Source organism: Zingiber officinale, chromosome 5B (genome assembly GCF_018446385.1).
Source record: "Zingiber officinale cultivar Zhangliang chromosome 5B, Zo_v1.1, whole genome shotgun sequence".
In the NCBI taxonomy this organism is placed as follows: Eukaryota; Viridiplantae; Streptophyta; class Magnoliopsida; order Zingiberales; family Zingiberaceae; genus Zingiber; species Zingiber officinale.
The window spans coordinates 2,228,835-2,253,417 of NC_055995.1; the positions used below are offsets into that span (position 1 = coordinate 2,228,835).

General features: G+C 39.4%; 1 protein-coding gene and 2 long non-coding RNA genes across 6 annotated transcripts; 1 reads left to right on the plus strand and 2 right to left on the minus strand.

Moving 5' to 3' along the window:
• Nucleotides 1-26: 26 nt before the first annotated feature.
• Nucleotides 27-1,350, minus strand: LOC121987199. Its single transcript, XR_006113436.1, has 3 exons — nucleotides 1,224-1,350; nucleotides 597-1,005; nucleotides 27-447 (listed from the first exon to the last, which is right to left on the minus strand). It is a non-coding gene; the product is annotated as an uncharacterized LOC121987199 (long non-coding RNA).
• A 2,723-nt stretch (nucleotides 1,351-4,073) lies between these two features.
• LOC121983904 lies at nucleotides 4,074-23,007 on the plus strand. Of its 4 annotated transcripts, XM_042536591.1 has the most exons (12): nucleotides 4,075-4,416; nucleotides 5,395-5,470; nucleotides 5,570-5,677; nucleotides 6,223-6,339; nucleotides 8,346-8,714; nucleotides 20,784-21,097; nucleotides 21,182-21,281; nucleotides 21,352-21,411; nucleotides 21,885-21,971; nucleotides 22,126-22,266; nucleotides 22,346-22,686; nucleotides 22,868-23,007. In XM_042536591.1, exons 1-11 carry the CDS (start codon nucleotides 4,331-4,333, stop codon nucleotides 22,673-22,675), a joined length of 1,788 nt encoding a protein of 595 aa, XP_042392525.1. In that variant the 5' UTR covers nucleotides 4,075-4,330; the 3' UTR covers nucleotides 22,676-22,686; nucleotides 22,868-23,007. The 4 variants fall into 4 exon arrangements, 3 of the variants coding, with proteins under 3 accessions (XP_042392525.1, XP_042392524.1, XP_042392526.1); XR_006112731.1 differs by lacking the exon at nucleotides 22,868-23,007 and having other exon boundaries at nucleotides 4,074-4,416; nucleotides 5,618-5,677; nucleotides 21,885-21,986; nucleotides 22,346-22,778; XM_042536590.1 differs by lacking the exon at nucleotides 22,868-23,007 and having other exon boundaries at nucleotides 22,346-22,778.
• LOC121983905 lies at nucleotides 22,834-23,654 on the minus strand. Its single transcript, XR_006112732.1, has 2 exons — nucleotides 23,281-23,654; nucleotides 22,834-23,204 (listed from the first exon to the last, which is right to left on the minus strand). It is a non-coding gene; the product is annotated as an uncharacterized LOC121983905 (long non-coding RNA).
• Nucleotides 23,655-24,583: the final 929 nt, after the last annotated feature.

Genomic DNA, 24,583 nt, shown 5'->3' on the forward strand with positions numbered 1-24,583 from the left:
TTTCTGCAGATTCTCATCCAGATCACTGCACAAAAAAAATATTGTATTGTTGTTCCTAAATATAATCATACAAAATAACAAAATGAAGGAAAAGAATACAAATTTGAAATCAGGTCCTTCATAGACAAGCATCTCATCATCAGATTCTTTGTTTTCTCTGACAGACATGCTATCAATGGTAACTTCATTAGGATAGGCAGCACATGAGAACTCCAAACTTAGCCCCTTTCCTTAATTCCTTTAGATACGACAACGGTGAGTGGGATGCTAGATTGACTAGGTCTCTCCGATTGATCACCGTCTTCATCATTGTTGTCAGGTTCATTATCTAGTTCCTCACCAGCGACAAGGCTAGGCATGGAAACTATGACCTCGATACTCTCTCTCGATGATAGTTTCTCTTCAGAGTAAAGGAAAGCCAAAGCCACCTGGTATCTCCTCCACCCGCTAAACCCATGCACATATCAAGAACAACATGAATTAATTGGCTAGAAATGTGTTTTTGTTTTTTTTTTAAAGAGAGAGAATAAATTAGCGACATTTTGATTGAGACTGGATTGAATTCCTAAAGAAGACATATTCCTGGCTTGACACACCCTGTCATAACCGTCAGATTCCAGTGCGCACTTGATCTCAGAGTCGACGCCTTGAAGGAGGTTGGAGTCGGAGGCTGGCTTCGTTGTAACAGAAGAGAAATATGCAGTACAAGGAAGGGACCATGCAGTTCTCTCTGAGATGACATTCCTTAAACAGGGGGGATGGATAACGGCCGAGAGGCGAGGGTGCAGACTCCTGGAAAGGGAGCGGGCAGCTGAGAGGCAATGGAAGCGGCACGGTAGAAGGCAGCAGAGAAGGCCATTGTCGCGGCAGCTAAAAGCTGAGCATGGAATTAACTGTAAGCTTTGCACTTCACTCAATCCGATCAACTAAAATCTCACGCCATGAATAGATTCAATGTGCAGTCTTAAAAGCGCCCTCTTTTAGTGGGCGTACCACAGCAATAAGCTGATGCAAAAAAAAAAAAAACAATCAAAACAAAAAATCATACTAAACTCATCACAAAAGAATCGTCGATAACGATCATTGTAGCAAAAAACAAAAAAAACATTCGGTATTAGCCAAGTGCCATGAAGTGACTGCATACCCATAAATTATTCGATTTTAACCGGAAAATATCTCATGAGAAAACTGATCGGACAATAACGAAGGAGGAATCGATATACCAGAAAGGATCTTCCTTCTCTATCGGAGACGGCGCGCTAGGGATGATTCGAGGATGCGGCAGTCTTCCAAGGTCGTCGAGGTCGCCGTTGGTACGATCCGTGGCTGCAGATCAGAGGTGCGTGTTTGGTTGTGTGTGTGTTTTTTTATTTTTTTTTAAATACTTATTTTTGAAAAATAATGTTTGATTTGTATTTTTTATGTTTATTTTTTAAAATAATATATAGTATTTTTTTGAAAAATAAAAATGTCAAAAGTTATTTTTTTTTAAAAAAAACATATTTTTCAAAAAAAAAATGCACCAACTAAACACAAAATGGACTTATCTTTTTATTAAAATATTTTTTTTTCTTTCTAAACAATCATTTGAATTGGAGCAAAAATTAAAACGGTCAGAAATATCAACTGAGCCTCCTTTGTTTTTCTTTAAAAAAAAAATAGACATGAATTTACTTCAAAATTATCCTTTAACAAGTGTTGTTATAGAAATCATGGAATACCTTCTAATAATAACAATTGGCTAATTTCTATAGCATATAAAAGTTGTTAGATAATTATTAGGGTGTGTTTGATTCAAGTTATCATGTATAATTTTGGTTATGGTGAATAAAACATAATCAAATGTTGTTTGGTTTAACCTAGATAATGTAACAAAAACTTATTTGTTTGAAGGTTTTAATGAATACCTTAGTTTAATATTTTACCGTATTACCCTTAGTTACAAAATCAACTATACATATTATTATTATTTATTTATGTTTTTTTTACTTTTCTTTTTCTTGTATATTTTTTTACTTTTTTATGTGTTTTTTTTTTTTTAATGTTTTTATATTTTTTATATTTATATATTTTTTATTTTTTTACATTTTAAAATTTTAATTTTAATTTATTTATTTTATTTTTTAATTTTTAAAATGTTTTAAATTTTTAAAAAATTTTAATTTTTTTAAATTTTAAAAAATTTAATTTTTTCCTTTTTTATTTTTAAAATTTGTATTTTTTTGAAATTTTTTATTTTTAAAATTTATTTATTTACAAAAATTTTAAAATTTTTTTAAACATTTATTTTATTTTTTTTACATTTTTTAATATTTTTTTATATTTTTTTTACATTTTTCCATGTTTTTTTCTTATCGGAGGATATTTTTGGTAAAAAAAATTCGTTAACCCCGGAATCAAGAAAAATCTTAGTTTTTCTGAGGTTTTCCGATTCCGGGCTGCATGACCCTTTTGCTGACGTGTCGGGCATGGAACATTACTCGGGAATCATCGAATATCTAAGCCAAACAAGGTTTTTGTTGATAGCATTGGATGGATAACCAAGGTTATCAAGAATAACCCCGAACCAAACGCACCCTTATAGCATGTAGCTATAATGTGTTTAAGGTGAACTTAATATTTATAATTTACAATGTGTGGAAGTTATTTAGTAGTTATTATAATATAGGGATGTAATTTCATAAAAAAATGTATATTCGTTATTTTAGCGGTCTTTTAGTATTGACCCCATAGATATAGAGAAAGATAAATATAGGTACACAGATCATGGGCGTATGATGAGGTAAGAGGATTCTACTTCATAAAAAATATAGATCCGCTATCTTAGCGGCCCCTAGTGTCGGTCTCACGGATATGGAAGGAGGTTCATACAGATACACATGCCTTATGTGCATGACGGGGGTAAACCCCAAGTCGTCAGTTCCTGAGAATCGATCCCTGACTATTACGCCAGAGATATCATGCGCCCACCGTCTATGTTACATCTGGGAGCGTGAATGCTGCTTCATAGTTATTACAATGTGTAGAGGAACTCTATAATTACTACAACATATTTAGGATTTAAAATGTATACCTTATATAAATTATTTGATAACCACTATAACTTGTAAAAACTACTCCTGTTATAATATATTTAGTGTAAGTTTAAGCCCCAAAAGTTTTTTTAAATAACATATTTTTATAGAGATTTTTTTTTTTGAATTTTATTAGTATATATATTATTTTATCCCAACTTGAAAAATATGTATAGTTAGTCTAATGGTAAATTTAATTTTTATTTTAACACACTTCTAAAGTTCGAATCTTTAGATTGAATTTTAAATTTTTTTCTTCTTTATTTTTCACATTTTAATTAAATATACATTATACATTTTAAAAATTTAGAGATGTCATTATTATATAATGTGTTTAATAATTATTTTGGTCACTTAGTATATGATCTCTCCAAATCTAAAATCCTAGATCGTCCCTGAATTTATGACATAAAATATATGAATACTATTATATCTAAATCCTATTTTATCAATTTAATTAAAATTATTTAAAACTCATCAAAAATAATTTTAAAATAGTTATAGAAGCTATTTTAATAAAATAATATTAGATATCTTAAACCCAAAATTATAAATTCAAAACTTACACTAGTACTATTGAGTAGCTTTGTAACAACTTTCTAAATTTTAAACTTATCCTAAATATATTATAGTAATTACTTGTTATGGTATTCAGTAACTTTTACATATTTTAGGAACTACCCCATAAATTCTATAATAGGCTGGATCACATGATAATTTCGAGATAAAGGAATGCCCATTTATTTTTTGTTTGTTTTTGGAAAAACAGCCGTTGAATTGTAACATGCCCTTTTATTTTTGTCCTTTAAATTATTTATAAAAAAAGTGTTTTAATAATAATAATAATAATGAAAATAACTTAATTATTATTTTTTATTTTAATCTAACCATAGTTCAAGTTTTTTTATAAAATTTTCTTATTAATGAAAAATCTGATCCGATTTTATTATAAATGCGAATCTTCTACAAATAATCGACCTCGTTCGTTGCCCCACATTAACTGTTTTAATAACTCTTCCAACTACCCGCTGGCCCCGCTCTCGGGCAGCATTCAGTCGTCTCGGCGATTCGGCTGCGAGATCCCTTTCTTGCTCATGCTCACAATTAATTTCGCGTTCCCCACGATCTCAAGGACGACATCATTAATGAGAGGCCTCTACTTAGTTGCTTCACCGTCATCGGCATGCTGACGAAACCCTAGCAAAGAGAGGAAAGTGGGATCACAAGAGGAGGAGGAGGAGGAGGAGGAGGGAGAGATGGATGTGAAGAGCCAAGGATGCTTAGCTTCTTCCTCCAAAGCCTCCCCTGCTACTTCTGGTACTCACCACAGGCGCTCCAAGAGGTATGCTTAGCATTCTGAAATCTCTCTTGTAAAGGGTTCTTTGGTCAGTCTACATGAGATATGTGACCTTTTTTTTTTTTTTGAAAAATTGAAATAATTACTTGTCGCTTAAATACTAAATTTGCTTTAGTATTTTAGAACTTAGCGATGATGTGGAGTTCATGATCACAAGAAACAAAGTTTTTAGTTCTGTGCTCTTTTAGTGGCTTTAGATCTGAGTCTGCTTTTAAATTTGTGTCTTGAAAAAATTACTTTGAACTGTCTTGCGAACAAGTCTTTAGCTTCCTGTTGATAGCACTCAAATCAGTAAGCGTGTAGTTTGGTAGTGTGGGGTTTCCATGCTATTATTTCTGTTTGACATCTGAATAAGGTCTTTAATGTGAACCTTGCTTGACATTAAATGGAACCTTAACAATAATGTGAGACTTTTTTTTTTTTTTCTTCTTTGCATAGCATCTTAAATGCTGGTTGAGTAAGTTTGCATGTTTGAGATGTACCACAATGAAACTTTGATACAGAGGTTCTAATTGGAAGTCGTTATTGTTGGAGAGAATTTAGAGTATGTAGTCTATGGATCAGGGACCAAATAGTTGGATGACTCAATTTCAAATGACTTGAAAGTTCGATATGACCGTGTGCTCGAGATTAATGCATTTAGGAACTTATATTGACCTCCATATTTTTTTTTTCCAGTTATGGTTTAAGAAATCGCGACAGAGAAAAATAACAAAAATAATTGTTTTTCAAGTATTGTCTATGTTTCATTTGTCCTTAGCAAAATTCAGATGCCAACATATAAAATGGTATAAATGAACAAAAAGAGAGAGGGGAACAACAGAAGAGAAACCCTAGAATCCAACATTTACCAGCTAAATATAACATACAAGCATTTGCATATGCTCTTCTTTCAAGAATCATTCCTACAATTAATCATGTCCATTCGAAATTTATTTTCTGTAACGATGAATTTTCTTCTAGTGCCTCTGATAGAAACCTGGATTTCAACAAACATGTAAATTCACACAGCATGCCGAAAGAGCGTGCTGACATTCAGGTACTTATCATTTTGAATTATATTTAAAATCTTTAAGATTTATTGATCAACTATGATTATCAAATAAAAATTTTCCTTTCCATCTTTCTTTCCTCTCAGGACCCAAATAATGTTATGAATATAATGAACTCTCATCGAAATTTTCAGAATTCAAGTGAAAGTGCTACAAATACTACGAGGAACAGTAGAGTCTCCTTGGAAGATGATGTAAGGATTATATTCAATCGTGCTTGACTACTAGTTTTGAAATAAATTTCTGTGTGCAAATATCTTAACAAAACTGAGAAAAGTACGTTCTAACTTCTAACTAGGAAAAATAGCCCATGTTTTACTTTATTTATTTTTTTCCTCAATGTATCTGGCTAACCGATTTTACTTGATTTTCAAAAGGATTTATAATTTCATGACAATCTTTGTATGTTGAACCTCAGTAAGTCATTGTTTATTGTGTATTAAAAAAAAATCCAAGGCATGCATGGTGCTAGAGATCATGCTTAGTTTGTTAGCTTCAGTAATCCAATAAGAAAAGCAGTTTTGTATGTGCAGCAAACAATTGCATTAATCTTTCTTGTAGAATTTGATGCCATGAACTACCTTCTATTAATATAATTAATATGCTAGTGGTTTCCGAGTTAAGAGAGATGTGAGGCTTCATGGATTTTCATATAATTATAACATTTTTAACCTTTAAAGACAAACATTAAGTTCAAGTTATTGCTCCAGATGTCCTGAAGTCTTTTGCATTTTGACAGATCAAACAACTCCAGATGCATTTGCATCAAGAAAAATCTACTCGCTTTCTATTGGAGAAGGCGATTGGTCGAGCTTCTAGCACTTTATCTCCAGGACATAGACATTTCTCAGCTCAGGTGATGAACTATAAGTTTCACTTGTTTAGACAATTTATATTTGATGGTAGCAAAGCTTTCATTAGGGCAAATGCTTTTATGTAATTTTCATGCAATTGCTCTCTGGAAATGTAAATAAGTTACCTTTGACATCCTAAATGTCTTCACGCGACCGATCAGCAATAATGCTGATCATAGACATGATATGTTGGTTCCTCCATACATTAGTTTGTTTAGAAACCAAATCATAGGACAGATTTAATTCATTTTCTTTGGGGAAAGCTTGAAAGTTGCTAACCTTTATTTACAATGAAATTCATACTTGTTTCTAAATGTCTTAAAAGAACTTTTATGTTGTTGTATTTCGATTCCTGATTTCCCTCTGTAAAAGTTTGTCATATAAAATTTAACTTCCATCTTCTCTGAGTGATCATAAGTGGAATAGCCAGTAACTGTATGTTATCCATGTTAATACTTGATATATAAAACTATAATCTAAGATGTGCATGATTTAGTTTGCCCTCTGGTTATGATTTTGATATCCATCTTCTTTTTTTATTGTTAATTATGGCATGCATTTGGGAAGCATTGGGACATAAAATTGGCTCTTGATTGTGTTGGTCCCTTACGACCGGCTAGAGAGGGTGAATAGCCTGAAAAAAAATACAAACACCTTTCTCGACTTATAGCTTTATCAACATATACACTTGTACAAAAAAGGAAATAACAAGCAAATTAACAAGAGAAAGAGACACAGAGATTTTACTTGGTTTGCAATTAGAAGATTGTTAATCCAAGACGTTTGAAAGCCTGCTAAAGTCTCCTTCGGACGGAGAAACCTCTTACAGCAGTGAAAGCACTCAATTACAAAGCTAAATTGAAAGTAAAATGTTTACAAGTGTTGTTGTTTAGCTACTAGATTAGAACTGTATTTATAGCCCTGATCGGGGCGCTTGGAAGAGTTTTAGGCGCCTGGACGTGGATAAAACTTTATCCACATCGCAGCGGATCGCGTCACAACGGATCTGGATAAAATCTCCGGTCCGGGCGCTTGGAAGGGTTCTGGCCGCCCAGATTGCTTTCGCACAAGGGCGCGTTGCCAAGGTGCCTCGGCTGGACCAAGCTGGTTCAGGTGCCCGGAGTAGCTCCGAGCGCCCGGACTCTGGCCCAGAATGGCTCCAGACACTCGGACTCTAGTCAACCTGAAGTTGACTTTTCGTACGGTCTTTCGTTCCGGCTCCGCTCGCTTGGGTGATTTCGGCCATTCGGAATAGGGCTCACCCGAACCTATTTTTCGGCCTTCTAGAGCAACCTTCCACTCCGGCTTTTCGTCCCTCGGAAACGTCGCGTGCCTCCTTCTCGTCCGCTAGTACTCTTCCACAGTGCCTTGCCCCTCGGACGCACGAAGCCCGTTGACTCTCTCCCGTGCTGTCCTTGTTGCTAGCTGTGTCTTTCGCTTGACCTCTTGTGCTCCTAAGTTTCTGCACACTCAGACACAGGGCATCCAAACATAACAGAACCTAACATGACTTGGTTGATCACGGTAAAACTACCACGGGGTACTTACAGATTGGTCTCAATACTTGAAAGAGCTTGTTGAAAAGAACTTCACAAATGTGTGGTTGTGGATCTTGGCCTTGTTACTTGCTCTCTCACCGTACACTACGCCTTTTTATATTGAATTAATTTTTGTAGGTTTTCTGCCTTTCATTCAAAATATTATTATTATTTGCAGAACCACCTTTGTCAATGCTCTATGAGATGTTAACATACGAGTCTACAACTAATTCCATACTCAAAGCACGACATTATATTATCAGAAAGTGATTCAGTTTACTTGAATATTGTTGGTTACTTGTAGCATCTGAATCAACCAAAAGATGATTTTCTAATATGCTGATATTAGCTTGTTTATGGCGAAAATTCATAACTGCAGTAGCTGATTACTAGCTTAGGATTGTTTCTGACTTTTCATTGTTTATGCATTTGTTAATTGTACAAAATAAATGACTCGTTGTTTCATTTAGACTAGGGAATTAATTGCAGAGATTGAGCTGCTTGAAGAAGAAATAGTAAATCGTGAGCAACACGTGTTGTCTCTCTACAGAAGCATCTTTGATCAATGTATTAGTCAACCTTCATCAGCTCATAGTTCTGGCATGACTTCTCCTGCACACTCAAACCCAAAGACTGGATCCAGGAAGCATCCTAGTATAATATCAAGTTCTTTTTGCTCCTCAAAGAAATTCAGATTGCAACCTTTTCAAGTTCTGACTTCAATAAGAGAGTCTGGACGAAGTAATGTTTTACTTAAGCCACCAAAGTTTGTTCATGATCCATTTTTGAGAGAAAACATGAATCTCTATGATGGAATAAGCTTTGCTGACACTCTAAAGGTACGATTAATCGTCTAATTAGATTGATTCCATTTCTATAATTCTTAAGAAACTTTGTTGCTTATATATTTTAGTTCCTTTATATATTCCATCAAGCCACGAAGAAGTTTAAGTATCAAAACCAAGGTCAATCCTAGTTATGCTCTGTTAGGGACCCAATTGTAAATAACATATACCCTAGAATGTGAAGTGTAAGGATACAACAAAGAATATAAATAAGTTGGTGCATCAAACTTATTTTTATTGCATCAGTTTCCTGTGTTCATGTTGATCAAGTACCCATAGAGAATGCAAGAGCTTGGATAAAGCTTAGAAAGATTCTAACTTCTCAAGCCCTTGGTAATTTATCCTCTTCCCTTGTTCTTGCACTTTTTTTCTTTACGTATAAGCGAGAATCATTATTTGTAAGAGAAATCTTGGTGAGGATTAAGTTTGTGGTGAGCTTGTGAAATCTCATTGGTGCAGGTCAAGGTGTTTACATGGGAGGTGTTATCCTTATTTCTAGAAGCTTATCTTTTTGTTTTCTGTGAAAGAGTGGTTTAGTGGATTGTTGCGAGGAGTGACGCACCGTACACATTATAGGTTGTAAAGTAGAAGTGTGAACCACGCTAAGTAATTGTGTTAGCATTATTTGTAATGATTTCACATTTCTGCTCACATTATATTTTCACTTTCGCTATCACGATTATTCTTGTTACACACACGTACATTGAAGTAATCTTTTCATTTGAGTATGCTTTGCACTCTTTCTCTAGCTAGCCATTATGAACCTACAATATTGCTTTTAAATATACAAATACTTCATGATTGTGCACTGACAACATAGTGTTCCCTGTTCTCCATGTAAATTCCATCTGACCTATGATAAGCCGGATTATATATTGACACATTGGATTGAATCTGTTGATTCGCGCACGAATACCCGGAAGCGATCTTCTACAACCTATTGATTCAGAAGGGAATACCAGGAAATAGGAAAACACCACGTTTCAAGAAAGAGATGACGGGTAGAAATAGCAATAATAAAAAATTATCTTAAAACATTAAACATGACACTTATATAGACAAATCCTAACCTATAAATACCAGAAATATCAAAAATACCTTAAATATCATAAAACAAAAATTATTAAAAATAGTAAAGAATATGTTTGGAGGCTTCGAAAAGGACTAAATGGTACTTTTTGGGTCCGAAACTTGGCGGTTGCGGTTCCCATTTAACAAACGTAGATTTCTCAATTCTATACGCGTGAGCATAGACGAAGTCTTTGGAAGATTGCTCTGTCGAACCCGCATCATTCTCCCTAAGATGGAGAAAATTCACCCTCGAATTGTCGACCACTTCATCGTTAGAAGAATAACCATGGAAGAGAATTAAATACTTCACATAAAAAACATTGGCAGTGCGAATATTCACAATAATCTCTATCAAACCAATATTTTTGGCTGATAATTTGTTGTAATCTCTAGTGGAAAAACGATCCTTCATTAAAACCACCCACACGTGATCATAAATTTCAAACTCCAAGTATCGCCTCTTTTGGTTTGCTTTGTCTTTATACTTGGAATTAGAGATGGACAAATGATCGTGTACCGTTTTATGGATCTCCTGCAAACAATCGACGAAGTCTGCCCTTCTATGTATTGGACCCGTATTAGGCAATGTCAACAAATTTAGTGGACCATGAGGCTGAGTTGAATAAATCAGAATGGATTGAAACCAGTACTACGTTTCACGACATGGTTGTGAGCAAATTCCACCTAACACAGCTTCTGGTCCTAACTTTTCACATGGTCTCCACACTAACCAATGCAGTAAATTTCTAAGAGACCTATTCACAACCTCGGTCTGCCCGTCTGTTTGAGGTGATAAGCACTACTAAAATTCAACTGTGTATTAACCATATTTCACAAGCTACGCCAAAAATGGCTAAAAAAACGAGTGTCCTTATATGAAATAATGGACGTTGGCAATTCATGAAGACAATAGATATCCTGAAAGAACAGCTGTGCTACCATAACATCTGTAGTCTTCTTGCAAGGAATAAAATGAACCATCTTAGAAAATCTATCAATTACAACAAAGATTGAATCACTACCTCGCTGGGTACGTGTAGGCCTAGCACAAAATCCATGCTAATATCAACCCAAGGTCGAGAAGGGATCGACAAGGCCATGTACAAACTTACATTAGTGGCTATCCCCTTAGAGACTTGACAAATTTTGTAACTCTGCACATATTTCTCAACTTCACGCCGTAGTGAAGGCCAGAAGTAGGAAGTCTTAACAATTGCAATGTCTCGGCCAACATACCCCTCATTGTGCAACTCCTTAATTATTTGCAAGCGGAGACTACAATTTGGAATGCATAATTGATTACCTTTAAACAAGAACCCATAATGTAGTAAAAATTTTGTTTTCTTCCCGACCTTACATTATCATTGAAAAGTAAGCATCAACCGCCAACAAATCACAAAAAGAGTCAAAACCTGATAGCTCAATCCACATAGGAACCAGTAAGCTACTCTTGCGACTCAAAGCATCTATCACCCGTAAACAACTCGTGCTTTATGTCTAACCACACAGGTGAATTGCTCCAAATAAGCAACCCACCTCGCATGTCGAGGCGACACTTTGTTTTGCTGGTGTAGATGTCTCAATGAATCATGATCCATGTACCAAATAAATTCGCTTGAAATAAATAATGATGCCAATGTCTCATTGCTTGCACGACAACATAAAATTTAACATCATAGGCATTGTAATTCAGTTTTGCTCCAGGTAACTTTTCACTAAAAAAGTGTTATAAGTCAAGTGTTCTGATTGAGTACCGCGCCAATACCAACTTTAGAAGCATCCGTGCGTAACTTGAAAGGATGAGAAAAATTCGGAAGCACTAAGATTGGTGTCGTTGTGAGTTGTTCTTTAATCAATCGGAAGCTGAATCCGCCTCCTCAGTCCACTCAAATCGGCTACCCTTCATGCAATATGTTATGGGAGTCATGATAGTAGCCGGGTGCTTGCCCTCCCCCATATGCTATTAAACTGCTAAGGCTAGTAGTCACCCGTGATTTATCTCTTCCGTGTTAGCCTAGGGACGGTCTGGCGGAGGCGTTGGAGGCGAGCAGATCGCCTTTTGTCACCATGTTATGGGAATCATGATAGTGTTGAAAGAAGTAATGAAACGTCTGTAGAACGAGGTCAAATCGTGAAAACTCCTTGCTTCGGTTAAGGTCATCAGTGGAGGCCCGTCTTTCACAGCTTGTACCTTAGATTCATCGACTTCTAAACCTGCTCCTAAGATCACATAATCTAAAAATAACACCTTAGGGATATAAATACACTTCTTCATAGAAATATAGAACTTCTCCCAACGTAACACGCTAAAAACCTCCCGCACATGTTGGAAATGTTGTTCAGGGGTTGCACTATATATCAGAATCAATGTTCTAAATGGCAGTCAAGGCGGCTGCCTAGGTGGGAGGCAGGAATCAACCGCATCACCTAAGGCGGTGCTTTAGGTGGTAACTCACCTTTTTTGCTACCGCCATGCCTGGAGTCGCCGCTGCTATCGTTTCGCCATTGCGACATGTCCGGATGCATGGCTTGGGCTCGACGATGAGTTCAGATGGGTTGCGTGAGCCCAGACGCGCCGTCCGAGCCCTGCAACGCATCCGGATACGTCACGCAAGGCCGGACCTGTCGCCCGAGCTCGGTGACGGACCTAGCAATAGGCCTTGACACGTTGCTCAGGCCCAGTGATGCGTCAGAACTCATCGCGCGATCCCGGTAATGTGTCAAACTCGTCGCTCGACTGAAACAGAGTACATGGGTAAGTTGTAAGTTAAGATTTAATTAAATTACTTTATGTTAATAATTTTGATTAACTCTTAACTATGATTGGGATAATTTAAATAGAATTAATTAAAACCTAATAAAATTATCCTATTAATTTAATATATATATATTAAATATTTAGATTAAATATTTAATTTTTAATTAATATATTTGATTAAAAGTAAATATTATAAAGAATAATAATTATTTATAATATTATGTATAAAAAAAGTAAAAAATATTCAATCGCCTAGGCAGTCGATGGGGTAGGCGGTCACTAACTGCCCCGCCACCGCTTATCGCCATTTACAGCATTGATCATAATATCATCAAAGTAAACTACAACAAACCTCCCAATAAATGACCGCAACAATTGATTCATCACCTGCATGAAAGTGCTAGGGGCATTTAATAACTCAAAAGGCATCACTAGCCATTCATACAACCCTTCCCTAGTCTTAAAAGCCGTTTTCATTCATCTCCATGCCTGATACGAATATGATAGTACCTACTCTTCAAATTCAATTTCATATACACAACAGATCCAATAATCTTGTCAAGCAAATCATCTAATCGAGAAATGGGAACACGGTACCGTTACAGTGATCTTATTGATGACCATGCTGCCTACACACATACGCCAAGAACCGTATTTCTTTGGTATTAAAATGGCAGGTACAACACAAGGGCTCATACTTTTTTTGATATGATCCCTAACCAACAATTCTTCTCAGCTCCTCATGCTCGCATGGGCTTATCTTGTAATGTGCTTTGTTCTGCAGTGTCGCTCTGGGCTCCAAATCAATATGATGCTGCACAAAGGAGACTTCATTTGGTAACTCCGTGGGAAAAAGCTCAGTAAATTTGATAATCAATGGAGCCACATATTCTAGAATAGTGCTAGATTCGGCCTCCTCATCAACTTGAGCCCGAGACAATAAAGCAGCAACTTCACCTATAGGTTTGGGTTGTTCCACCGACTGTCTATAAGGTAGGAGCACAATTTTGATTCCCTCGTACACAAAACTGTAAGTATTGGCTTGCCCATCATGATGCATGCTTCTATTATATTGCCACAGTCAACCTAACAAGTGGCATGCATCCATCGCTACTACATCACACCAAACATCCTTATATTTCAGACCAATAGAAAATGGATAAGAGCCCTCGTAGATATTGATACTTCACCACCTTTTAGGGTTTAGGATGTCTCTCAATCTGGATTTTCAGTTTTTACATAGCCTCTGTAGACACAATATTTTCACAGTCTCCTGTATCGATCACAAAGCGACATACCTCACCCATGACAATACTGTTGGAGCAATCCCAATGGTCCGTGCGACCATGTGTTTTGGTGTTTGGGCAAAGGGTTTAAGTTAGGTTCACCCTTGTATTTGATATGTGTATTTGAGTTGTGCAGGTTTGTATGATACACACATGACTCAAGTTGATGGCTTCGGGTCCGGTGAAGGATGGAGCATCCGAGGGACCGTGGACAAGGTAACAAGGATAAGGGCCGAGGGAAGCGACTTCGAGGTATACGCGAAGAATGAGTCCCGAGCCACGGGCTTGGGTGCATCCGAGGGACAAGAGCTAAAGAAAGTAGACTTGAAGGCAAGAGGTCAAGGTTGCAACGAAGAGTCAAGTGAGTCGTAAGGGTGAGGGTCCGAATGCTGAGAGACTATACTCGAGGTACCAGTCGACTGATGGAAATGACAGTTGACAGGTATAGTCGAATGGGCAGTCTACTGGGCAGTCGACTGGGAGCGAACAGAATGCTTCTGTTTGCTCGGCCAGTGGAGCAATCGACTTGTACTTTCACCAGTCGACTGGTATCAAGCCGTTGGGTTGTAACGGTCAAATCTCCACAGAGGACAGTCGATTGACACTTTCGCCAGTCGACTGGTAGGCGGGGTTTTCCAACCCGTGGCCTATATAACCAAGGCTTGGAAGCTTGGTTAAGGTTGACGAAATAGAGGTGGTTAACCTCTATAGTAGTCTACCTGTGCCATAGCATCTCAAGTGTTCTTGTGAGAGTTGTGGTGAGGTTTTTCCACCCACAAAGAGCTACGTGAGCTATCCGGAGTTTACTGGGGAGTCATCCACCGAAGGATCGGGATTGTTCACCTTACGGGCAACCATGGAGTAGGAGTCTTATCTCCGAACCAAGTTAAACAACGAGTAGTGGTTTGCTTGTTCTTTCCTTAGTCTTTAGCTTGTTTATTTTGTATTATTCCTCTGCGCAAACTAACAAGTGTAGGAAGCTATCGACTTGGAGGCATCGACTATTCAACCTCCCCTTCTAGCCGGCCATACCCTAAATTGGTATCAGAGCGAGGACGCTCTCTATTGGACTAACTGCCAAGGAAGCAAGAAGATGGCCGACTTGATAACACCTCTAAAGTTTGAAGGAGGAGGCTTATGGGACATCACGTATTGGATGATGAAGATGGAGGTCTTCTTCAATACGGATTGGGACATCATGATGGTGGTCAAGGAGCCATTCGAAGTCCCAAGAGACAAGAAAGGAAAGAGACTCCGACCACGTCATTGGACGGAGGAGCAAACCTCACGATCAAAGGCAAATGATAAGGTAATATTTACTTTGATTGATATTTTGCCTAATGATGTGATGAGCCATGTAGGTGAATAAGAGAACGCCCACGATTTGTGGAGCACGATAAAGAAGATTCCTTGGGAAGAACCTATGCCTACATAAGAACAAAAGGAAGAAAAATCTGAAGAAAAGGATGAGGTGGTTCAAATGGAGGAGTAACTGGAAGATGACGTGTGTTCAACTTCTGAGGCGGAGAAGGAAGAAGAAATACCATTCGCAAGTGTGGATGAGGAAACATTCTCAAAGGTTGAAGAAGAAGCCAAGACGGATGAAGAAGAGGTGTTGGAAGTAGTCAACCTAGTGAACATCTCCACCGAAGACAAGTCAAAGGATCACATTGTGTGCTTCGGGTGCAATGAGAAGGGACACTACAAGAGTAGGTGTCCATTGGGTAAGAAGAAAATATCTCCTAAACTCAATTCAATTTCTTTAGAATTTAATTTGAGTTGTAGGAAGAAGGAGAAGAAGCACATTAGATGCTTCACGTGTGGTGAAATGGAACACTACCACAAAAAATGCCCAAAGAAGAAAGAGCTCAAGAAGTTGGAGTAATTGAAGAAATAGGAGAAGAAGAAAAACTCAAGTCAAGGGGGAGCTTCAAGGGTAAGGGAACTATACCCCAAGTTAAAGTGTAATTCAAATTTGAATTCTTTCATGCATGTTAGAAATAATTTTCATTATTTGGCCAATGCATAACTTTGGCTTTAGATATTATGATAAAAATAGGGTCAATGTAGATCATAACTTTAGGAGACCCATTCATGATAACACTAGAAATGGTAGACCTAAGGAAAACTTAGGCATTAATCCTAAGAAGGGGAGACATATGCCTAGGAAGGGTAGGTCTAGGAATGTCAAATGTGGACATGTTGATTCTAGGTTTAGGAACCTAGAAAGGGAAAATTAAGTTTTGAAGGCAAAGCTTGATCAATTGGAGAAAACCCTAGCCAGATTCACGATTGGATCTAGTGGGTTGAGTATGGTGTTGGGTAGTCAAAGACCCAACAATGATAGATCAGGTTTAGGATACCGATCTAGTGTCTCTAAGGCTAAGGGAAAGTCTTATGCTAGGGTTGCATATGACTATATCAAGAAGAAGTCAATAAATGGCAAGGGAAAAACATTTAATGGTAAGAAGAAATTAACCAAAGACATGATGTCCAAGGTTAAAAAGGTTAGGTTTATAGGCCAAGTGCCACCGGAGGTGCACCGATGTGGTCTAGCGATTGTGGATGAGTCACTTAGGGAGGTGGCTAAGGCTAAGAGATCTAGGGGGAGCTCAAAGAGCCAATTTGGGACCCATGGTAAATGAATCTTAAGTGGATTTTACTTGGGATTAAATTGGGTCATGAAATGTGCCAAAAGGTTTGGAGACGGATTTGAGTCTCAACCTTAGGGATTTGACACAATTTGGTTATGTTTCATGCAAGGAAATATGACATTGGGGTCATATTGCATGATAATTGATTTTGGATGTATAGATGCCATATAAATCAATGTTAGGGATGCATTGTGATTTAGTATGAGCAAATACATCAAGAAGAAGGCAAAATTAGGACTTTAGGTCAAGGTTCAATTTAACCATTTAGCTAATTTTGGGTTTTGTGTCAATCTTGGTATTGATTATAGATACATTTTTGAATGTGTTTTTCCCAAGTAGACATGGGTAAACCTCTCTATAAAATTTGGGGATTTTTGGATGTCTGTGAAATTTCTGGTGCATTTCTGAAATTGGATCAGAAATGCTGAAATGGGCTGAAATCAGGGTGCTAGTCGACTGGTACAGTTACCGGTCGACTAGTAACATTGATTATTGAACACATAATAGTTCTGTCGGTTTGTTTCGATAAGGGCAGTCGAGTGGTGCTTCTGGCAATCGCTTGATACTAGCCTGAAACTGTTTTCAGCATTGGGTTTTGATCGAAACAACTCATATAGGTGTATGAGATCCATGGGGTATAAATACATGAATTTAGGGTTAGTTCAGTGATCAAGTTTCTGACAATTGGGATATTGTTGGAACTTTTTGATATTAGACAAAGGGGGAGAAGAGGCTTAGTTGGGAAAACCTGAAAATACCTTTGTGGTGGTGAAAATATTAGATTGGGAGCTTAGGTGTAGGGGAAGCATTGTGATAGGTTCTTAAATAGTCATGTGGTAAAATTCCTAACTCAATGGGGAACATATGCATAGGTGTAGGGGGAGCCTTGTGATAGGTTCCAATGCATGGTTGCATTTTTTGATTCGGCGGTGTAAGTCTAAGTGTGTAGCCTTGACAACGTAAGTCCATTTGGCGGTGTAAGTCCAAGTGTGTAGCCTTGATAACGTAAGTCTATTTAGCGGTATAAGTCCAAGTGTGTATCCTTGATAACGTAAGTCTATTTAGCGGTATAAGTCCAAGTGTGTATCCTTGGCAACGTAAGTCCATTCGGCGGTGTAAGTCTAAGCATGTAGCCTTGGCAACGTAAGTCTATTTGGCGGTGTAAGTCCAAGTGTGTATCCGACAGTGTAAGTCCAAGTATATAGCCTTGGCAACATAAGTCCATTTGGCGGTGTAAGTCCAAGTGTGTAGCCTTGGCAATGTAAGTTCATTTGGCGGTATAAGTCCAAGTGTGTATCCGACAGTGTAAGTCCAAGTATGTAGCCTTGGCAACATAAGTCCATTTGGTGGTGTAAGTCCAAGTGTGTAGCCTTGGCAACGTAAGTTCATTTGGCGGTGTAAGTCCAAGTGTGTATCAGGCGGTGTAAGTCCAAGTATGTAGCCTTGGCAACATAAGTCCATTTGGCGGTGTAAGTCCAAGTGTGTATCCTTGGCAACGTAAGTCTATTGTTTTTAGTATGTTTATTTGTTATTATGTTTTCCCTAACTTAAACGTATTGTTAAACATAAAAAGGAGAGATTGTTGGAGCAATTCCAATGGTCCATGCGACTATGTGTTTTAATGTTTGGGCAAAGAGTTTAAGTTAGGTTCATCCTTGTATTTGATTTGTGTGTTTGAGTTGTGCAGGTTTGCAAGATACACATATGACTCGGGTTGATGGCTTTAGGGCTGGTGAAGGATGAAGCATCCGAGGGATCGTGGACAAGGCAGCAAAGACAAGGGCCGACGGAAGCAACTTCGAGGCATACGCGAAAGATGACATTAGGACGAGCCGCGGGCTTGGGTGCATCCGAGGGACAAGAGCCAAAGGAAGTAGGTTTGAAGGCAAGAGGTCAAGGCTGCAACGAAGAGTCAAGTGAGTCGTAAGGGTGAGGGTTCGAGTGCTGAGAGACAATACTCGGGGTAACAGTCGACTGATGGAAATGACAGTCGACTGGTATAGTCGACTGACAATCGATTGGTATAGTCGACTGGGAGCGAACAGAATGCTTCTGTTCGCTCGGCTAGTGTGGAGCAGTCGACTGGTAGACGGGGTTTTCGAACCCGTGGCCTATATAACAAAGGCTTGGAAGTTTGGTTAAGGTTGACGAAATAGAGGTGATTAACCCCTATTAATTGTCTACCTGTGCCCTATCGTCTCAAGTGTTCTTGTGAGAGTTGTGGTGAGGTTTCTCCACCCACAGGAGCTACGTGAGTTAGCCGGAGTTTGTCGGGGAGTCATCCATCTTACGGACAGTCGTGGAGTAGGAGCCTTATCTCCGAGCCACGTTAAACAACGAGTAATGGTTTGCTTGTTCTTTCCTTAGTCTTCAGCTTGTTTATTTTGTATTATTCCATTGCGCAAACTGACAAGTGTAGGAAGCTATCAACTTGGGGGCACCGACTATTCAATCCCCTTTCTAGCCGGCCATACACTAGATCCCCTACAGGTACAAGTTGAGTGAAAGATATTACTCCGAAGCGAATCATTGTCCGGTGTCACCTTCGTTGTCAACAAGAGCGTCGAACCACCAATGCAGTCCTAACATCTCCTCCCACCAATATTTCGTTTACGGCTTCGTCGTTATATACTGGGTCTCCTGAGACCTCTACTTCTTCCTCTTCACAATCTTCATTGTCAATAAACAATGCTTTCTTTGCTAGAGCCTAACTGTGTGTCTGATCTCTCTACAATTGAAACACTTTAGATCGCCGCTTCTGTCACTTCCTCTATTAAATTGCCCAATATCTTTGTTCACTCCCACACCACTATGACAACCAATATTTTATTTGGACCCCCACTAGCAGCGTTTATAGGGAAAATTCCACTATTTTGACATGCATGTTTTTTCACAACTATGTCCTATGGTGTGTAGCAAATACAGAAATAGGGTTAAACATATTGACAATATTTTAGATCTAGTATTTCAAATCCCCGATATACCACGCCACCAACTGATCTTCTGTTTCATGAATTTCATTCCTTGCAATTAGTTGAAAAAAATCAGAGGTATAATCTTCTACTGAGCGGGTGACTTGCTTCAGATTCTGCAATCATTGATACACCAATCGCTGTAAGTTGTATGACAAAAAGGTTTCCCGCGTGAGTTTCTTCCGCCTCTTAGTTGGTAATTTTTGTCTTACCTAATATGTTTCAGGTCAGTTTTAGTTGTTGCCATCATGCAATTGCTCTTCTGTGCAATCTAATTGCGACCAAGGGCACACGCTTATCTTCAGGCACCTCATTAAACTCCAAGATTTCCTCCGTAGAGGCTAGCCAATCAAGGAAAACGCCTGTGATCGTCCTCCCATATTGCTCTGCGTTGTCTGTGGGGAATCTCCTCTTCAGAATCATCCTCCTCTCTGTCACCCGTTTCTAGAAAACGCCTGTGATCGTCCTCCCATATTGCTCTGCGTTGTCTGTGGGGAATCTCCTCTTCAGAATCATCCTCCTCTCTGTCACCCGTTTCTAGATCCGAGTTTGCCTGATGATGGCGTCGGATTGGCTTTCTTCTATCTTGATTTTCAAACATCGCAGCCATCCTTTCTAGAGCCAATTTCATCCATTCCATCTGTTCGCCAATAGCAAGTTCCTGCTCCATATTGATGTCGTCAACACATTGTTGTCTCCTTGGCAGCATGACTTCACAAGATTAGTTTCAACTTTGATACCAAACTGACACAGTGGATAACTATCGAATCCGTTGATTCACTCACGAATATCGGGAAGCGATCTTCTACAACTTGTTAATTTGGAAGGGAATACCAGGAAATAGGAGAACACCATATTCCAAGCAAGAGATGGTAGCTAGAAATAGTAATAATAAAAAATTGTTTCAAAATATTAAACATGACACTTATACAGACAAATCCTAACCTATAAATATGAAAAATATCTCAAATACCATAAAAATGTAAATTATTAAAAATAGTAAAGAATATGTTCGGAGACTTAGAAAAGGGCCTAAACGGTGTTTTTTGGGCCTGAAACTTGGCGTTACAGGTTCCCCTCTAACAAACGTAGATTTCTCAATTCTGTACGCGTGAGCACAAACAAAGTCTGATTCCAAGTTCCAAGTTTCAAGTCAAAAGTTATAGTTTCAAGAAGATTGCTCTCTCGAACCCGCACCATATATCCAATTATGGACTTTTGAAATTCTTCAGGATGGTTTTAATATTATACCAGAAGCTGAGTACACATTTTTTTATTAAAAAATGGGGAAAAACCTCCTCTAACACTATAATTGTTTCCAGGAGAAGTTATCAACTTCTGGAAGGAGTAATTTAGCACGTACGTTGAAAGATCATCTCTACCAGTGTCCATGCAGAATATCTGAAGAAATGGTCAGGTGCATGGCTTCAGTATATTGTTTGATGTGCAGTGGCTCATGTGAGAAGACAAGTAAATCTCGTGCTCCTTTCTTGCAAAGATCATCTACCAGCAGCGTTCTTGGTCCAAAAGCCATTAGAGAGGAGCATGAATGGCCTAGCAGATCCATCATCGAAGTGCTATCAATAAAATTAGACAAACGTTGCCCCCGTGCATCTTACACAATAAGCAACTACAGGTAATTTTGTTGTAAGATTTCTTGAATCTGCATGATTTGCCATTACTCAATTGTTCAAGAATCTAATTCCTGGTTTAAGTTTAGATTTCTGGTGGAACAGTTGGAAAGAGTTGACTTGAGTGTTATGGAAAACAGTGCTAAATTGGCATTTTGGATCAATGTCTATAATTCCCTTATAATGCACGTAAGTATTGCCTAGCACTCTTGCTTCTCTCAACACAAAAGAATTGCATTCCATCTTTGTTCTTTTGCAGGCATATCTGGTGTATGGGGTTCCAAGTAGTTCTCTGAGAAGAGTTGCTTTGTTTAATAAGGTACTGAAAGACGCACTTCTTCATAGAACCATACTCAACTTTCTTTCCTATTTTGATATTCCTCGAGCTTAATTGCTAACGCTTAGATTGTAAGCATTAAATCACTAGCAAGATAGCATTCCGTTTCATTCTTTGCTTAAAATATAACTTGAGCATTGCTTTCTGCATTGCAATATACATTGTTTCTGTATATGGTTTGTTTTCAACTCTCAGTGCAATTTTCAAGCAGAAGTTACTTTTCCTAGATTAGATTTCCTCAAAATAGTGATGCAATTCTTAGAATATGCCCATTAAAATGAGTTTCTCTTTCTAAAAATACAGAATTGAATGTCTACTTTAGAATTCGAAGCACATATTCATATTTCATCTATTCGAAATATCGTGTGAACCATTCATGGAATCACCAAAAAGTGCAAACACCATTTTTATGTCTTTTTTTTTTTTGCACCCGACTCATTTCTGTGCATTTTCAGGCTGCATATAATATTGGAGGGCAAGTCATTACTGCCAACTGCATTGAGTACTCCATTTTGGGTTGCCGGACATCTCGGATGGGTCGTGTATGATCTTAATTTGTATGATTAGAAATTCAATATTCTTCATCATCAACTTCATCGTGCCAATAACTTCTAACTGTCGTTATTGATCTACTCTGAAATTGTATGTTTAGTATGATCACTCATTAGCCACATCACTGTCTTCTCTCTTCACCAGTGGCTTGAAACTATACTCTCAAATGCTACGAGGAAGAAATCTGGGGAAGACAAGCAGCTTATCTGGTCCAAAATGGGTCTCCCTAGTTGCCATCCCCTTGTTTTCTTTGCAATCTGCACCGGAGCTTCCTCGGACCCCATCGTAATCATCTTTTTCACTTCGCTCGCTTGCTCATGTCATTCAAGATATAAATTCACACACTCATTCAATCTTGCTGCAGCTAAGAGTCTACAGTGCCAAGAATGTGACAGAGGAGCTGGAGAAAGCCAAGAAGGAATTCCTTCGATCCCACGTTGTGGTCAAGAAATCTAACAAAGTTTTTCTGCCAAAAGTCCTCGATAGATACGCTAAAGAGGTATGCACCAACTATGACTCTCTTCTCATGTGGGTGTGCGAGAGCATGGACAAGAAGCAGCAGGATGCAATCCACAGGTGTGTAGATTCCAACTGCAGGAGGAAGGCCTCGCAAGTCATCGAATGGCTGCCCTACGACACGAGATTCCGTTATGCTCTCACGAGCGAATCCGTAGAAACCCCCTGTAAATTGTGACGACGGTGTAGGTAACGTAGTATTTCGTATCTAAATAATCAATATGTCTACGAACTGGCGACCGCAATTAGTTCAATCATATTAGTGAATTTAGTTGCTCTCAGTCCCATTTACTTCAAGTCTATTGCAGAAGTATTTTTGATTGGTGCAACAATGCATACTGTGAATCTGATTCGATGTTGTTTAAGACAGTTAACCAGGTCAGGAAGGATCACATGATTGAGGAGTCAACGACAAAACTAAGAAGTCAGCATCGACGAACACAATTCCAACCATATTAACCATCAAGTGTGTCTCTAGATTCTTCCTCCGTCGATCAGAATCCAAACCCCAAATCTTTCTCTCCTCTTATCTTTCTATTCTCATGCCTCCTCGTCTTCCCCTTCTTCTGCCTCTCTTATTATTCTACTTTCCCTTCTCGGCGGCGCTTCGACCCCTCCACGATCAGCTCCAACACGACGAACAGAGAACCGTCTTCAAATCCGTCACTACAAACGACGCGTGGGGTTCCTTCGTCCACCTCCTGGACCTGCAACGAGGCAGCCACGTCAGCGGACTCTCCGGCCTCAAGCGGTACCTGGTCCGGTTCGGTTATCTGACCCTACCTGATCGGGCCGAGCTGGACTCCGACGCCTTCGACGCCCGGCTCGAGTCCGCCGTCTTTCTGTACCAGACTAATCACGGCCTCCCCGTCACCGGCAAGCTCGACGCCGCCACGCTCTCCCAACTGATGACCCCCCGCTGCGGCGTCCCTGACGCGGTCGCCGCGACGGCGCCGAACCGAACCGGTTTGACCGAGAGGTTCACCTTCTTCCCCGGCAAGCCGCGTTGGGCCGGCCAGAGGCCGCTGACGCTGACCTACGCCCTGTCGACGGCGCACACCATTACCTACATAAGCCGCGCTGACGTGGCGGCGGCGTTGCGGCGCGCGTTCGCGCGGTGGGAGCAGGTGATTCCGGTGCGCTTCGTGGAGACGGCGGACTACAGGGCGGCGGACGTGAGGGTGGGGTTCTACCGCGGCGACCACGGCGACGGGGAGCCTTTCGACGGGCAGCTGGGGGTGCTGGCGCACGCGTTCTCGCCGGAGAGCGGGAGGCTGCACCTGGACGCGGCGGAGTGGTGGGCTGTGGACCTGAGGCAGGTGGAGGCGGCGGAGGCAGTGGACCTGGAATCGGTGGCGACGCACGAGATCGGGCACGTGCTGGGGCTAGGCCACACGTCAGCGAGGGAAGCAGTGATGTTCCCGAGCCTGCACCCGAGGACGAGGAAGGTGGAGCTGAAGGTGGATGACATAAAGGGGGCACAGGCCCTCTACGGCTCCAACCCCGATTTCCAGCTAAACCAGCTCGTGGAGGCGGAGATGTCGTCGGCGCCACACCCAAAGATCACCGGCGGCCACAAAGGCAAGAGTTGGATAAGAATTGCCGTGCCGTTGACGTTGACGTTGATGGTGTAGATAAGAATTTGAAGTATACTTGGTGGATATTGTTAATCACAGTGGAAGAGACGCAAGGGTTTCTTCCTATATAGATATACATCAGTGTCACTAACTGTACATAAAGATATTTGAATTGGACTGGTGTTGATAGAACAGAGGAAATTGTGCGTTCTAAGTCATCGATCGGTGCTTGGGAGTACAAGAAGAACACGCTAAGAAGGAAGGTGCAGGCGGTAGCTTCAAGCTAGCGTCAGAGCTGATGTCCATGGCGGCTGAGATAATCATTTTTAAAATTCTCAACATACAACAAGTCAGGAAATCACTTCACGGATTGCCTATGCTCCTCGTCATCTTCACGGTCTATCGATTGTGATGTAGCTAGAGGCGAGTTCAATTCCGGAAATCAAACCTGTCAACGTTGAGTCAGAGTCGATGATCTCCTTAACTTCTAGTTTGGATCTTATCGTATG

Excerpts from the sequence above, each read along its gene's own strand:
- LOC121983904 (XM_042536591.1), top strand. The coding sequence starts at position 4,331 with ATGGATGTGAAGAGCCAAGGATGCTTAGCTTCTTCCTCCAAAGCCTCC. Across the intron at positions 5,471-5,569 it reads AAGAGCGTGCTGACATTCAG|GACCCAAATAATGTTATGAA; the intron begins GTACTTATCATT and ends CTTTCCTCTCAG. Across the intron at positions 8,715-20,783 it reads GCTTTGCTGACACTCTAAAG|GAGAAGTTATCAACTTCTGG; the intron begins GTACGATTAATC and ends AATTGTTTCCAG.